The sequence below is a fragment of the Sardina pilchardus genome, chromosome 21 (assembly GCF_963854185.1).
Source record: "Sardina pilchardus chromosome 21, fSarPil1.1, whole genome shotgun sequence".
Classification (NCBI taxonomy): Eukaryota; Metazoa; Chordata; class Actinopteri; order Clupeiformes; family Clupeidae; genus Sardina; species Sardina pilchardus.
The window spans coordinates 19,104,672-19,120,640 of record NC_085014.1 but is presented as its reverse complement, the minus strand read 5'-3'; the positions used below and the strand labels follow the sequence as shown (position 1 = coordinate 19,120,640).

At 39.5% G+C, this 15,969-nt stretch overlaps 1 protein-coding gene across 1 annotated transcript in view; it reads right to left on the bottom strand.

The window, feature by feature from the left end:
- Nucleotides 1-12,315: 12,315 nt before the first annotated feature.
- Nucleotides 12,316-15,969, bottom strand: part of LOC134068575 (uncharacterized) — a 7,856-nt gene continuing 4,202 nt past the window's right edge. The window contains exons 3-15 of the mRNA XM_062524258.1: nucleotides 15,909-15,967; nucleotides 15,754-15,781; nucleotides 15,545-15,594; nucleotides 15,434-15,461; nucleotides 15,208-15,266; nucleotides 15,033-15,060; nucleotides 14,879-14,928; nucleotides 14,768-14,795; nucleotides 14,590-14,637; nucleotides 14,394-14,452; nucleotides 13,927-13,951; nucleotides 13,539-13,576; nucleotides 12,316-13,049 (exon numbers count right to left, since the gene is read on the bottom strand). Coding sequence (XP_062380242.1) covers nucleotides 12,991-13,049; nucleotides 13,539-13,576; nucleotides 13,927-13,951; nucleotides 14,394-14,452; nucleotides 14,590-14,637; nucleotides 14,768-14,795; nucleotides 14,879-14,928; nucleotides 15,033-15,060; nucleotides 15,208-15,266; nucleotides 15,434-15,461; nucleotides 15,545-15,594; nucleotides 15,754-15,781; nucleotides 15,909-15,967 — 559 coding nt within the window. The 3' untranslated portion in view covers nucleotides 12,316-12,990. The remainder of the gene's footprint in view (nucleotides 13,050-13,538; nucleotides 13,577-13,926; nucleotides 13,952-14,393; nucleotides 14,453-14,589; nucleotides 14,638-14,767; nucleotides 14,796-14,878; nucleotides 14,929-15,032; nucleotides 15,061-15,207; nucleotides 15,267-15,433; nucleotides 15,462-15,544; nucleotides 15,595-15,753; nucleotides 15,782-15,908; nucleotides 15,968-15,969) is intronic.

The following is a 15,969-nucleotide window of genomic DNA, read 5'->3' as shown; positions in this document are numbered from 1 at the left end:
AGAGTTTTTGAAATTTGGCGAAGTCATGCTACTAAGGAGATGTTTCTTTACACAGCTGTAATTCCCTGAGTCTTGTTTTTTGACTTGTCTGTGTGTAAAAAGGCTTTCTCTGCCTGTGCTGCAGCCATGCCGACTCTAATCCTATCCTTAAAAAGAGGATGAAGTCTCTGTACGGACCCATGGTGATTAATTATTTTCGGAGTATTTTCCTGAGCTGCGTTTTTTTGTCAGCCCATCCTTGTGTACTATGCAGGACCAACAGACAGTAACTTGTTGTGCACTGATATGTGATGTGATCTGTGAAAACCCATCACATGGTGCACTCAAAAATCCTTTTGTACTGTTTCAACTCTCCCTGGTGAAATTTGACCAATTTAAGATTCTGATATCATTCTAGCAACATTCTTGATACTGTCAGAATCATGAGTTGGTAAAATTGCGCCATGTGACAGGTTTTCCCAGATCACATCACATATTGCCGTCCAAAACAACATGCAGTAATCTCATCTGGGCTTTTTGATTAAACAGTATATTTCTAAAACATGAAAATGTCACATTACCTTTGACTTGGATGTAGATGGAGTTTTTCCCAACACCAGTCACTGTATTATTTGTTTGTTTATTTTCTGAGTACACACAAGAGTAATTCCCAGAGTCTTCTTTCGTAACATTGGGAAGCTTAAACGTACACTCTCCTTCGGCAATAACTGTTTCCATTCTGATTCTGACTCCATTCTTGCAGAGATACATGTGTAGCTGCTGACCCTTACTTGATGTGCCAAAAAAACACCTGAACTCCAAAGTATCCCCCTTTAAAGCTGCTGTCGGTCTAGCAATGATTTCAGCAGGTCTTAAATCTGAAATTTAAGGACAAATACACATAATTTAGAAAATAATATTAGTTGATATGATGAGTAAATATGTGTTAACAAGTGATAAGAACTGATCAAATATTGATTACATAAATTAATTTCACATACCTGCTGGAGACGATCTGTCCAAAGCACATGAACACGCTTTATTGAAGAAGAACCATTGATGACAATTACATTTGACTTCAAAATATAATGTTAATCTGTACTCTTTTGTTAAATTCAATAGGCTATTTGGTTTATCTGTCATCAAACCTGAAGATATACTGTAACTGAACATCTCTGAAATATACTGTATGAAAATGGTGATGGATAGCTTGTGTCATCCAACTGCCTCACATGACTAATATTTTAGAATGTTCTATCTGGATTGAGTTTCACTCACCGATCATAAGGAGTAGGAGCTGCATTGCTAAGACATGCAGAGCTGAAGAAGTTGATCTGAGCAGGAGGCTTCACTGAGTAACACTAAAGGAGACTCAGTTTTAGCCATTAAGGTCACCGTGAAGTCACCAGGAATAGTTCAAACAGGAAGTGGCTTGGTTATAGTAATGACTTATTTTAATGGCTTAAGTAATAAAATGAGGAAAAATCTAACCTTTAAGGACACACATTTTTTTTGTGAATGAATACTGTATCATAAATAAATGTTCTTCCCAAAATACTGGGGTCAAAAATATTGGCACCCCTAACCCTATGGGAATTTAACACATAGGGTTAACATAGGGGCAGGCAGTTTTTTTTTTTTTTTTTTAAAGGCCACTTATTTCATGGATCCAGGATACTATGCATCCTGATAAAGTTCCCTCGGTCTTTAGAACTAAAATTGCCCCACATTATCACACACCCTTCACCACACCAAGAGATTGGCATGGTGTTTTTTTCAGTTTTGTTCAGTTAGCCTATTAGCCTGGCAAGGCAAGTTGCAAACGTACCATGAGCGCAGTGATATCACACAGCATCTTAAAATAGTCCCCATAGACAACAAGCAGTAGTAGTGCCTGATATCATTGCGCCCACTTTTGCAACTTGCCTTGATTATTACGCCAGATGAGAGTGTAGTTCCATGTCAATCAGCCTAGAAAAACGCCAGGTTTCATTTTCAGTTGGTCTTATTGCACTTTCAAACTTGAGAAGAGACACGTTTTAAATGGGAAAATTACCGAAAATCTTAGTCACTTTTAAACATGATGCTAGCAGGCGAGATGCTACTGGTCAAATCCGATTCAATGATCTATGCTAGGCTGAAGCTAAAAGTTGCATCGCCAGACTCACAGAATGGCTGGATGAACGGGAAAAAGGTACATATTGATTGTTTTGCTCGAGGGGAGGTGGAAAATTAGCTTATTTCCAAAAATATCCCTTTAAAACCATTTTGGTGAGACTGATGAAGTAAATATGACATTGTCTGTGACCTGGATGATGACAGAGATTTTGAAACTCACATTGCTAGTGACACTTCTTCATTGAGTGCGCACACCGTCTTATTTTCTGACTTTTCTGAGTGTAAAACTGGCGTCCTCTGCCTGAGCTACCTCCATGCTGACTCACATCCCATTCTTGCAAAGGAAATGGTCAGACTAAATTGCCCAAGACTATAAGTATAGGGACAATGATTATTCTGTGTCTGTTTATTCTAGCCCAAGAGTAGGCAGGGTGAACCCTGCCTGAACTTCCGGCTAATTTGGATTTCGCCAGGCAGCTCAGGCTGGAAACCTGCACATATATCTCCTGTGTTCCCTGCCAGAACCTTTGGCTCCAATTGCAAACTAGCTTGTCCAAAAGATACACCGGATCGTTGGTCGGATTGGTTGAAGGATTATCCAAGCATACAGAGTCATGATTTGAACAATGCCAAAAGCGCTCGACAGTTCGGCCCCCCCTCCGCGAGAGCATGCCTCTCGTGCAGTAGTAATAAAGCACAGACTCCCCATACCAGAGGTGTGGACTCGAGTCATGTGACTTGGACTCGAGTCAGACTCGAGTCATGAATTTGATGACTTTAGACTCGACTTGACAAAATATAAAAAGACTTGCAACTCGACTTGGACTTGAACATCAATGACTCGGACTTTCACTTGGACTTGCGCCTATTGACTTGTAAAGACTTGCTACTTCCCATAAAAAAAACAAAGATAAAAAGACAAAAGTATGTTAACACGGACTGATCTATCTCTGTGTGTGCGCCTGTGCGTGTGTGGCAGAGACCCGTATTCGGCACAAGATCCAATCAAATCACATTGGGCGTATTCACACCAGGAAGGTCCGTTAGTCCACTTATTTGGTCCGGACCAATTTTTTTTCTTTTTTTCTTTTTGGGCGCTTTCACACCACTAATTCGATTATTTGGTCTGCTTCAGGCAGTGAAATTGTTGTTATGTAGCATATAGACTACAGTGAGGTCCGCTTTCACACCAAAAAACGAACCAAAATTGGCCTGATTGATTTTTCCTCAATGTTTATCTTCCGGTAGAAATCGGCGCCAATTTTGACTCACTATTTTGACCTACAGTCTATGGTTTGGACCCCAGTTCGCGTTCTCACCAGAGGGACCGCACCAGAGGTCGACTTTTGGTGCGGAGTCAAGCGGACCGAGACCTCCTCTTTTTGGAGGTCTCGGTCCGCTTGTTTTGGTGCGCACCCGAGTGCGATTAGTGCTTTCACACCAACGAAAACGGACCGAACTAAGAGGTTTTGGTACGAATGGACCGTTTGGTGCGCACCAAACGATGTTGGTGTGAAAACACCCTTAGTGCGGTTCGCTTTCACACCGTGATTAATTGCAACCGGACCAGAATTTATAAACAAAAGCACATGTGCTAAGGTCGTTCAACCATTGGCTGGTAAACGTGTAGGTGGGGTGAAGAATAGGAAGCCAAAGTCAAAGTTGGCCCACGTAAATACTATGTTTGCGTACTGTACTCGTTATTATCCTAGCAATATAGTTTATACAGTTACAGCTTTGCAGAAGTGCTTGAGCGTCAAGACGTTTGATGCAAGTTTAACAATATCATGCTCGTAATTTTGCAACGACGAAGACGTGAAACAAAACAGCTGAGAAGAGCTCTCATGTGTGTCCAACATGCTAACAGCAGGCCTACGGAAGACGGAACGGGTAGGAGATGCAAAATCAAATTATTGTTGGCAAAAAAGCGTTTGCCCACTGCTGCTTACAGCTGTTGTGCGTCACGGAACTATCCTACATTTCCCATAATGCGCAAAAACTACGGGAGCTCGTCAAATCCAAAAAAGGTAGATTTCTGTAACTGGGTCGGATCGAGGTCGGTCTGCTTTCACACCATAAACGAACCGCACCAGGGTTCGATAGGAACCGCTCCGAGACCACTTCCTCAGCTGGGTCTCGGTCCGCTTGTTTGGTCCGCACTAGAGTTCGAGTGATTGTATTCACACCAGTCAAAAAGGTCCGAACCAAGCAAGAAACGAACTTGAGTTTGTTTTAATCGAACTAAACAAGGCAGGTGAGAATACCCCCTAAGATTGTTTTGATTCGACAGCGGCGGAACAAGCTATTAGTCCAGGGCCAGACAACGAACGTGAATGCGCTAGCAAAATGATACCGATTATTTCGTCTGCCTACAAAAATTACGTGGAGACCAACAAGAAACGAATCACGGTGTGTAGAACTTGTTAAATTCCTCCCAGCTTCATCCGAGCCTTCATCACATTAAATCCATTCCACTGGTTACCAGGAGGAGAATAGCCTAGCCTACCTTAACGTTTTGTTTTGAGCACTGGTTGTCACTCATTGGATACCAAACTCCATGTCATGTAATGGTAGAACGGGACAACACAATGCCATGCCACGGTAACCTACCTAAATCATAGAAGTTAACATTGCAAGATATTTTCTATGACACCAGAAATATTTCCTTTACCTTGTTACCTTTCATTTTATTTAATGAAAACTATATCCTTGAACTATGCGTGACTATTTTGCTAAAACCGAATGAAACCTACTTCTTAAAGTGACAGGCACTCAATTAGACCTACACACCACCCCTGCAATATCATTAAAGACAAGTGAAATCAATATGAAGTATTCAAATTACTGAATATTTTTAGTTATAAGTAATTATGCAGATCCTAAAATGCTATAAATTGTTAACAAAATATGTAACGGTTTTGCCTATATTTTTGTAATGTAATAAACGGTCACTACCTGTTTCACTCAATTTTAAAAAAGACTCGAAAGGACTCGAAATTCAAAACGTAGGACTTGGGACTTGACTTGAGACTTGTTGGCCTTTGACTTGGACTTGACTCGGGACTTGCCTGTCTTGACTCGGGACTTGACTCGGGACTTGAGGGCAATGAATTGAGACTGACTTGTGACTTGCCAAACAATGACTTTGTCCCACCTCTGCCCCATACTAATGTTCAATCTTAAAAGATTGAGCTTAGTATGGTGATAGCCACACTAGCCTAAGAGGTGATGTGCTGCATCATCAATAAATGACGTCTCTTAAAAGTGATCCGTGAGTGAGCAGGACATCTCATCTCTCATATCGGTCTATCCTTCATTCCTTCATCCTCCTATAGATACAGACGGTTAGAAGGTTGCCGGCCATATATCTATGGTTGCCGCCCCCTCTGTGGGGGACAACATGCTAACATCGCACAGTGAAAGTGAATGGGCGAACTCGCTAACAGTTACACTTTATATATTCGTTTTACTTTCAAATGCAGCTCTGCTTGTTTCTGAACACAATGATGTGAAGGAATTGTGTTTACCTAACTGTCCAGTGTATGCTAACAACTTAACTCACTCTCAGTTTCCCAATTTTGATGACAAGCTTCGCTGGAAGCTAATATTCGATGGCAGCTTCATTAGGTTGCTAACTAGCTAACTTTAATATCATCAGTTTAACATAATCAACGTACACATTACGTATTAAAACTATTCCCACGGACATTGTAGGAAATGTAAATTAATGTGAGAATACATTTAGATGCAACTTATGTGTATGTGGTGTTATGCCATAAGACTTAGCTTTGCTAAACCGAGCTACTCGGTCCGGCCATTGACACCAGTTCTACAATGGGTGTACTCGAGACAGTTCTGGCTATTTAACTGGAATTAGCAAAATGAGGGAACTTAATGTTACTCTTAACCTCGGTGATACAGAGATAACTATCAGTCCAAACGTGGTTTAGCCGTTTATTGATCTTTGTTAAAATATTTAATCTTTTTAAAGGTGTTTTCTGTACTCACACCGTCCACCTCCATTAGATTGCATGCAGTGGAAACGAATGTTTTCCCCCACGGGGATGTTTCAGCCATGGTAACCACGGTAACTGGGGGCGGGAACCATGAGTATGACGAGATGCCGTCTGTATGTATCGTTCCTTCCTTGTTTCCTTCACAAAATTAGGAGGGACTAGTACTGGAGAAAGGAAGGAAGGAAGGGAGGGAGGATAGACAAAAAGACAAATGAGTCAGTCCCATATGATGACCCTGGACCTATACATTTCCTAAAATGGCCCCAGACCAACTTCGGTATGATGGCCCTGAACCAACATTCATAACATGGTCCTGGATCAACTTCCGTATGATGGCCCTAGAAACACTTCTGTTTGATGGCCCTGGACCAACTTCCATATGATGACCCTAAACAGCTTCTGTATTATGGCCCTGGTACACACAACTTCAGACCAAACTTGCATCTGTTGTGATATACAGTATGTGCTCATCAGCAATCCTTGTAAAATTAGCCTGCAAGCTTATGTAGCCTAAGCTTTGACAGTAACATTCAGGGGCAGGAATTACATTCTGAAAATGTGCACATATATCCATTGGCATATTTGTTATTTTTTGAATTTGCCAATTAGCCGGCTAAGTTGTCATTTGCCTAAATGTATGGCCCCTTGCCTAGCAGCTAACACTGACACAAATTAGCATAGCACCAAGATTGCTTAATGAACTTCAAAGCTACTTCAACTACTGGGTCCCCTCCAAAAAATATTTTAAATAGCCTACATGCATAGTCTTTATCCAATGAACATTAAGAAACAAATTTGTTATAGTCCTTAGACTGCAAGCTAGCATTAGCACAGACAAGTAAAAAAAACATCTAAGGGGCATATGTTTAATGTATCTGAGATTTTGCTCAGAATGATTTAATTGTACTACTATTTTACACTAGCCTGACGAGCCAGACCCACATCAAGATGTAGGGTCTGGACACTCACCGTAGACAGGACGCAATCGGAGGGGTGGGATAAACAGTTGTCTTTCAAATTCCCTCCCCGCAATAGGATAACACTAAACGAATCATCTTCTTGTTTTCAAGTAGCAGGATGCGTAACCTTCCCTCTCCACGCTATAGGATAAAGCTAAACGAATCATCTTCTTGTTTTCAAATGACAGGATGCGTTACCGTCGCAACTTCTGGTCGCATGTCAGTCACCATTATGTTAAGCCCATCCAGCGACTCTATACACGCTGTGATTGGGCCGCTGGTGCTGGGGGTTCTCAGCTCCCTGGCTCAATGGATCGTGCCTAGACTGCCCCGCCAGCCAAATTACATTTGCTGCTGCTAGGGGCGTCTAGATTTCTAGGCTAATTTTACACAACACTATGCAATGACTTACCTGTGTTGAGATAAAAGATGTGGTGACCTTTTGATCGTTTCAGGAGGGCAATTTCAACATGGTGTGGAGCAGACTGCTCACATTGACAACATCACATGGCAGTGATTGTTTAAAAAGTTAGAATGTTAATCCAGTAGCAACTCTTACTTGAGGAAATCACAGTCACTGTAATAAGACTGTGGTGACGGTCAGAGTGAGGTCAAAATAGATAAATTGTTTTCTTGTCTTTCTTGTAATTCCACTTTGTGCCTATGTGTGGCGCTGTGTGGCTGTTGTGTTCGTAAGTGGTGTGTTCAAGACAACTTTACACATTCTACAGAATTATATGCATAGCATCTTTTTAAGCCTATGGAACACAAGACAATGGACTCTGTCTGTGCTCTCATTGACCTTTGCACTTTCTTGTTCTGTAGATATTTAGGTCCTGTAGCCTTTATATATAGCTGATCAAGTGGATTACAGCCACTGTGGCTTTGATAAAAGCTTGTCACCACAACTATATAGGCTACACTTAGTGAACATTACATTAAGTAGATAGAGTTTGTTCGTAAGAAACATTGTGGGAATTCAAATAATCCTAAAAAAAATCCCAGAACAACAAACATTACACAACAACAAGGTTACGTGCTGTATCCTATAAAGAATCATCATAATGATTTTCCTCTTTTGTTCTACCGAAAGGCCAAAGCCCACTGACACTTTTCTAAACTTTGGCATCGAAACACATCAGACACCGCCAGTGGGCTTTGCTCCTTTAAAAATAAAAAAAGGGTTCTAAACTTTCGATCAGACATATACTGTACAATGCTTGATGTATCCTAAGCCATGTTAACACTTATAACTTATAACATATATATATATCCACATTGAGTGCAGAATTGTCAACATTGCAAAATAGTTGTAAAAGTATAAAGCTGAACCATATATCTAGTTAGCCTGCTGAGACTGGACTGAGTTGTAATGTAAACAGAATGGACGAAAGATGAAAACTGCAGATTTCAGGTTTAATGAAAAACATAGGCCTAAACAAGCTATGATGGCTTTATAGCAAATGTCCTCCTTGCTTTCCACTTATACAAAGGATTTCTGCTTTATGCCGATTACAAATGACCTAGAAATAGCAACAAACTTGTTTCGATGAAATGTCAAAAACCCTGTACTTTTGTTTCCCAGATATCCACTAAAATCCTCTAAGCTAGCTTTCTCTATGCACTGGACCATACTCTGTCACCAAGAGCTGCTGTATCAAATACATATACAGTAAGTCAGTGAAAGGGTACCATCATGTACACACATCCTAATGGGTCATTCAGGACAACTTGAGGCGACTCAAATTCTACACATTCAGTAAGCCTTTTTAAACTTTCTGATAGTCACTGTTGGTGGCCAAGTTAGCAACATTTATTTATTTATTATTTATTTATTTGCAACCACGTTATTCTCTGCCATATCAGTCCTATAGTCTTGATGAAGCAAACAGTTCAATAAATAAATGCATGAGTTTTGTGTGGGGTGTAGAGCCAGAGAAGAACAACTAGACACACTGCTGTAAAAGCGAGGACTCTGAAGTTACAGTATGAGTTAAATGTTTAATTAAACCTTTTTGTACTGCCTGATATAATTTTGTGATGTAGCTGTACAAGCGCTCAGAGTAGTCGAGAATCTACGTGTGGTCACAATTGATCTGAAATGTCTATAAGCCACGCTTAGCACATACAAACAATGAGCAACCGCAAGTAGATACATGTATTGTAGGCCTATAGTGCTGAAATAAGCATTGGCGCATATCGTTTGTTCCGTTCTGCTTTAGAAAGAGAATAGAGAAATGCAGTCAGACACAACTGTGGTTAAACGCATAACACAGGAAGGAGACATTGAGACTGGACACACTTGTTCAGTTGAGGCCAAACAATTCGCCACAGTTTGTGCTAAACCGAATACAGTGTTTTACACACCGCATTAGCACACATGTATATGTCAGCAGAGATACATGCATCTTCATTATAGCCTTCAGTCTTAACTGAGTTTTTAATGAAGCAGAAAATTCGATACAAAATGCATGGATTTTTGAACAAAAATGTTCTGGGTCACCTGCAAAGTAGGTGCAACTCCTATCTGGACCACAACTTCACTGTTTCTTAATTGAAAATACCCTAAACTCTTTTCTTTTCCTGACCTCTTGTGAAGGCCCTTCTATTGTCATTTCCCTTGTTAGGCTACGTATAGTAAAACATCTGTTTCTCTCTAGTCTTGTCTGTTGGATTGATTATTATTACTATTATCATTTGATAATAGGGCATGAAGAAAGTAATCCATCAATTGCATATCAAGTCAAGTCACTTTAATTTACAGTATATAGCACATTTAAATACAACAGGAGTTAACCCAAAGTGCTTAACATGGCAAGAAGTCAGGTTTGGCAGCACAGTTAATACAGAAAAAGGGCCCCAGGGATACACAGGTCTGGCTAAAACAATGCATAAAATAAGAAAAACAATGTTATAGGAGTAGAATTAGTACAATTTCAGACAAAGATTAGATCAATAAATAGACTAAAATAGACTAAAACATATTGAATGTAATTATGATATGAAGCAGAAAAAAAGAGTAAAACAGGTCAATAGAGTAAACAACAAAAAGTAGTAAAAATCAAGGTTTAAAGCAATAAGTCGGAGCAAAATAAATAGCAGTGGGAAATGGAGGGGGTATTAAGGGTTGTTAAAAGCAAGAGGGGATAGGTATGTTCTTCACAGAAAATGGCCAACGAGTCTGAGTTTGAAGAAATAATAAATAGCAAATAGCAAAAAGGCCAACGAGTCTGAGTTTGAAGAAATAATAAATAGCAAATAGCCTATCGCTTTTATTTTGCGCAACGCTGTGATGGAAACTCAGCTTGAACAGATAATGAACAACCACAAGAACAAATACATGTACATACAGCTAAAAATAGCATTAGCGTATGCTGTTTGACCATACTGCTTTTGAAAGAGAATTGAGAAATGCAGCCAGACACAACTGTGGTTACACTCATTATACAGACTGCAGACATCTTTTCACCGTGTACTCTCTATCTACTGGTTCAGTTGAGGGCCAGTAATACTCTGTGGTGCATGAAGCTCAATACAATGCTTACATACCTATGGGACTTTTCCATTAGTATAAGCTCAACTCGACTCGACTCGATTTTGGTACCAGATGTTCGTAATATAGGCGAGCAGATGAAGAAAACATCTGTAATGTCATGAACGTCACCTTTTTGTGTCACCTCAGCTCGCTACACTGCACTTCTTGTCTTGTCTATGCACCACCTATTCTTTGTATATCACATTGCACTTTCTGTTTTTTTGCATGTGTGGTTAGACAGAAACTGCACAAACTTGTACTTGCACACAATGACAATGAAGTTTAATTTAATCTAATCAAATCTAATCTAATATTGAAACAAGATGTCATGAGATGACAAGTGTTTGATAGTGACACTCTTTCCAGGACACTCAACAATACAATTACAATCAATTTACTTACACATTTTCTGATTATTCTATGACACCAGCAGATTTTACTGCCAGAACAAGACAAACCAGGCAATCTGTGGAGGATCAGTAGCAGCAACTGATAGGTGTTGGGGAGTAATGCATTGCATAATTTAATTACAAAATAAATGTAGCAGTAATAATTTACAGTTACAAGAGACATTTTTCAAAATTACAATTTGAATTACATCTCAATATTGTCAGCAAAACCTTGCAAAGAATATTGTATGTAAAAATAACCGTTTCCCTCCACAGCCATAGTTTGATACGGGACCTTCTGATAGGCTCTATCACGTCTACAGCACCATCAGCGTACATGTATGCCTGTGCATGCAGCGATCTGAATTTCAGTTTGCCAGCAATGTAAACGTGTGTGTCTGTAGCAATGTCTCATGGAAATGCATTTCATAGCTGGAAATTTAGAAAACATTTCTTGTATGTCATGGAAAAGGGCATCGAACTCAGATTGATTTTACAGTAAAATTTGGCTTGACCTTGTAGTGGTTATCATTATATTATCCGCATAAAAAATGTGATGCTAATTCATGTATTAAGAGGGGCTCAATATAGCCTGGGAATGCCCATGCAGCCTTGTGCGCTTGTACTGAACTGCTCGGCAGCCTGGAGACCAAGGCTGAAATCTGTGCATGGATTTGGGGACTATATATATATTTAAAAAATCAGAAAAGTAATCAAAAAGTAATTAGTTATATTACTCAGATAAAATAACTCAAATAGTTACACTACTATTACATTTTAAAAAGGGTAACTTGTAACTGTAACACATTACATTTCTAAAGTAACCTTCCCAACACAGCTGATAAACAAGTTTAACATTAGTATTTTTTCTCGTCAGCCTTTGAATAGCAGCCTTTGGATATGATTCCTTGAGTGATAGACTAGTAGACTAATAGTGTGTGTTGAAATGTCTACGGTAACTCTCTGCTGACTGTAGCACTGACAGATCCAGATATGCTCTTGTCTAAATCACTTCTTTTAAAAGAGTTAATATCCTGAGCTGCTGCACACATACACATTTGCTGGCTAACTAGGTTGGTAGTACACTAAACCCAATGCAAACTCATGCCTTCATTGAAGACTTTTGGATAGACTGATGATAATTACATTGACCAGTGGTTTTGTGGGAGAAAACACCCTTTAATGTCACCCAAGGTCACTTCACAAATAAACATAAAAATACAATTAATATAACTGTAATGTCATATGGACAAACAATAAAATAATACAAAAAACACATCATATACTGTATGAGTATGCAAAGGAGAATAGTTGGTTAGACTGACGGATTCACCACGGCTGATGTAAAGGGGAAGTGAATTCCAGGGCTTAGGGACAGTGTGACTGTAAGTTCTTCCATGGTGTTGAAGTTCATGATTGGTGTATTGAGTGGACCTGCTGAGGAGGGGGGCAGTGACTGGGCAGGGGTGCAGTTCTCCAGAAGGGCAGTGAGGTTAGTAGGAGCATGATTATGTTGGACCAACAGAAAGACTATTAAAACACCTGCAGGCAGCTTTGTTCTTTATTCAACTTTACAGGTATACATTTGTAACACTAATGCATTTGTTACTTACTTGCCACTATATGTGCAATACATGTACTGTAGGGTTTATGAAAACAGGGCTGTAAGTACATTTCTAGAATATTACTAGTAGTATATTTCACTGCATTTGAGGGTAACTGGAACTATTTTTCTATTTTTTTTTTATTCCTAGTATGGTGAGGAGGTACAGTACCTATATGATCACGAGGTCATATCACTACATTGTCAAAGTTATGTTTCCCTGTGATGCATCAATGTTATGAGGGGCCTCTAAAGACCAACAGAGGAGAGAGTAAATGCTGGGACACTTACAGATGTACTGTACAGATGTAGATGTACAGATGTATTGTATTACATTCAGATTAAACACCGCTATATGTGGCTGATGTGGCTGGTGTGATGGTTATTATATCTAGGCAAATTCACCAAAGACAGAATCCTCAGGTGGAGAAAGTTCACGTTTCTTCTTTTCTGTGTAAAAGAATATCATGGAATTTCAGAAGAGGCATTTCCAGTCAGGGAAAGTCAGGGAATTTGGTCAATTTGCATGCACAGTCAGGGAATATCATGGAATATTATTAACAGTAAATTATGTAATATCCAAAACCTGCTGTGTAATCTCGTTTCAGTGTGGATGCACCTTTAATGTTTTTGTTTTGCACGAAACATTTCCCACTCTAAAAATGTGCAACGTTCTAGAATGCAATATCTTGGCTGGTGGCGTCACTTCAGGCAAACATGCCGGGAAATGCCGGTTTCGAGGTCATGGTGGGAAATTCTGTTTTATGGTCAGGGAAAGTCAGGGAAAAGTCAGGGAATTAAGTCTGACTTGGGGTGAGAACCCATGATCACCATTCCTGCCGCACCACCACTGACAATAACAACAACCTCAATGCATGGTCCAACACCTTACCAACTCCTAAACACGCTAATGCCAGGCAGACAGACAGAAGTACAAACCTTTATGTTGAACACTGGAGTATTCCATCTCTGCTGGACTATATGAACAGACAAACACGGGGACAGCACATGCCAGCCATTGTTATGAATAGAAGTATAGATAAATAGTGTTTCTTGCTGTGTGTCAAGGCCTTGGTAATTCCGAGGTGTCAAGTGAGCAGCATGAGTTTTTAGTAGGAGTTTTGTAGTTAACTTCCTACAAGCATGCAAGCTAATAGGCAAAAGAGGCAACCAACAACAAGGTTGAAAACTGTTTTAGATAAATGAATGGGTCTTAATATGTCTCTAAACATGACCTTATGCCAAAATGAATGTCAGGATAGTTGAGGGAAATGTTTTGGAAATGGCAAAAATCTGCATAAAGGACAATTGTAATACAAACACATACCTGCTAGATTTCGGCTTCCTTTTAGCTGTGAATGGGACAAAAACATTGTGATTTAGTACATAAAATATCATACCGTAGACCACTGTAACTTTTAAATGAGTGACAGATGACGAGACATATTTTTAATCAAAAAGGAGAATGTTTACTCAGTTCTAAGGACTTATTTGTTGGCAGTAAAAGAGGACTCAGGAGGGAAAAGGCAAGGATACAAAAAACAAGACTCTGCAGCAACTCAAGCTAGGTAAAACCGAATGTTTTCGGATTTTTTATTTTTTTTTATCATATCGACAGTACTAAATGATCTAAACAAAACAGAGATCTATGTGAAAAATCATCAGAATCCCCCTTTCAGTGTAAACAAAGGAGCACATTGTACAGGACACAAAAGTAAACAAAGGTCAACAGGAAGTAACATGAGGAGCAGACATGATGGAATAGTAAGGACACAGGACGAACAAAACACTTACATTGGGAACGTGTTGTTTCACTGTAGATCACATCTGTCTGTTGAGATTCTCCAGTCACACTGGGGGAGAGAGGAAGGAGGAGTGTTAATAAACAGGGAAAAAGACAAAGATAAATCATAAAATAATAGTCTGTCTTTGTGATTCAAGAGGCCTTTAACAGCCTTGGCAGCTATCCAAATTGTAAATGGATGCTTACTTAGTATGTGCTAGTTTGCTGTAGACTTCATCTATCTGCTGAGTCTCACTAGAGGGCAGATGGAGGAGAATGATGTGCAGAAAGACATGGTTAAATAGGTGAAAACATAGATGAGACATAGACAATCATGATAAAAATCTGCATAATGGATGATTGGCATATGCACAAAGTCACATACCTGGTATGAGATTTAGGTTTCTTTATAGCTGTAAATGAACACAAAAAATTAGCGTTATTAATTTTCAACACAAATGTACAGAAATAGTATGGAATTTGAAAGAGGTCACACCTTTGGTACGTGTTGGTTTGCTGTAGAATTCATCTGTCTGCTGAGTCTCACTGAAGAGAAGATAGTGGAGAGTGAGGTGGAAATAGACATAGTTAAAGAAAAGAAAAGACAAAAGGACAGTGTCATGGTGTGTTTCATGGTATTTTTGGGGTACCTGTTATATGGCTCAGGCTCTCTGTTACCTGTGAACAGAACATAAACATTGAACATAACATCTCTGAGCATTGTTAGCTGTCAACTCATCAATTACGACCACATCAGTCAGTCATTGTCTTTGTCCCAATGAAATGTGAAAAAAAAGAAATGAGGTGTATAAGTGAAATAGTCACCTTGCACGAGTCTTGCTTCGCTGTAGACTATTTCTGGTTCCTGGGCTGCCTCTGTTAGTCTGTGGGGGGGGGGGGGGGGGGGGTAGAGAGAAAGAGAGAGAGAGAGATAGAGAGAGAGAGAGAGAGAGAGAAAGAGAGAGAGAGAGAAATAGCAATACAAATCCCCTTCAATTGGTCCAATAATTTTGAAAATCTGCGTAATGCATTTATGTGCAAAGTTACATACCTGCTATGAGATTTAGACTTCTTTTTAGCTGTCAGTGGAACACAAGAAATGAGTATCATTCTGTAAAACATGAACTTACCGAAAGATCTTGGAATCTGAAAAAGATCACACCTTTAGTAAATGTTGGTTTGCTGTAGACGTCTTCTGTCTGCTGAGTTTCTCTAGAGAAGATGGTGAAGAGTGAAGTGGAAAGAGACATACAGTAGTTTAAGAAAATAAAAAAAATAGTCTTGGTATGTGTCATGGTATTTTAACATTCAGCTGAGTTCTGAGCAGTCTTTTCATTTTTACCATATTCCTCTCACATGCATGTAGCCTACCTGTTACATGGTTCAGGCTCTCTGTTACCTGTGAACAGAACAGAAACATTAAACATCTCTGAACATAGCTGTCAACTCATCAGTTACAGTATGACCTTATGGAATGTATAAAAACAACCCTCAGAAATGGTATGAAGTGTAAGTGAAATAGTCACTTTGCACAAATCTTGCTTCGCTGTAGATTCCCTCTGGTTCAAGAGTTGCCTCTGTTTGTCT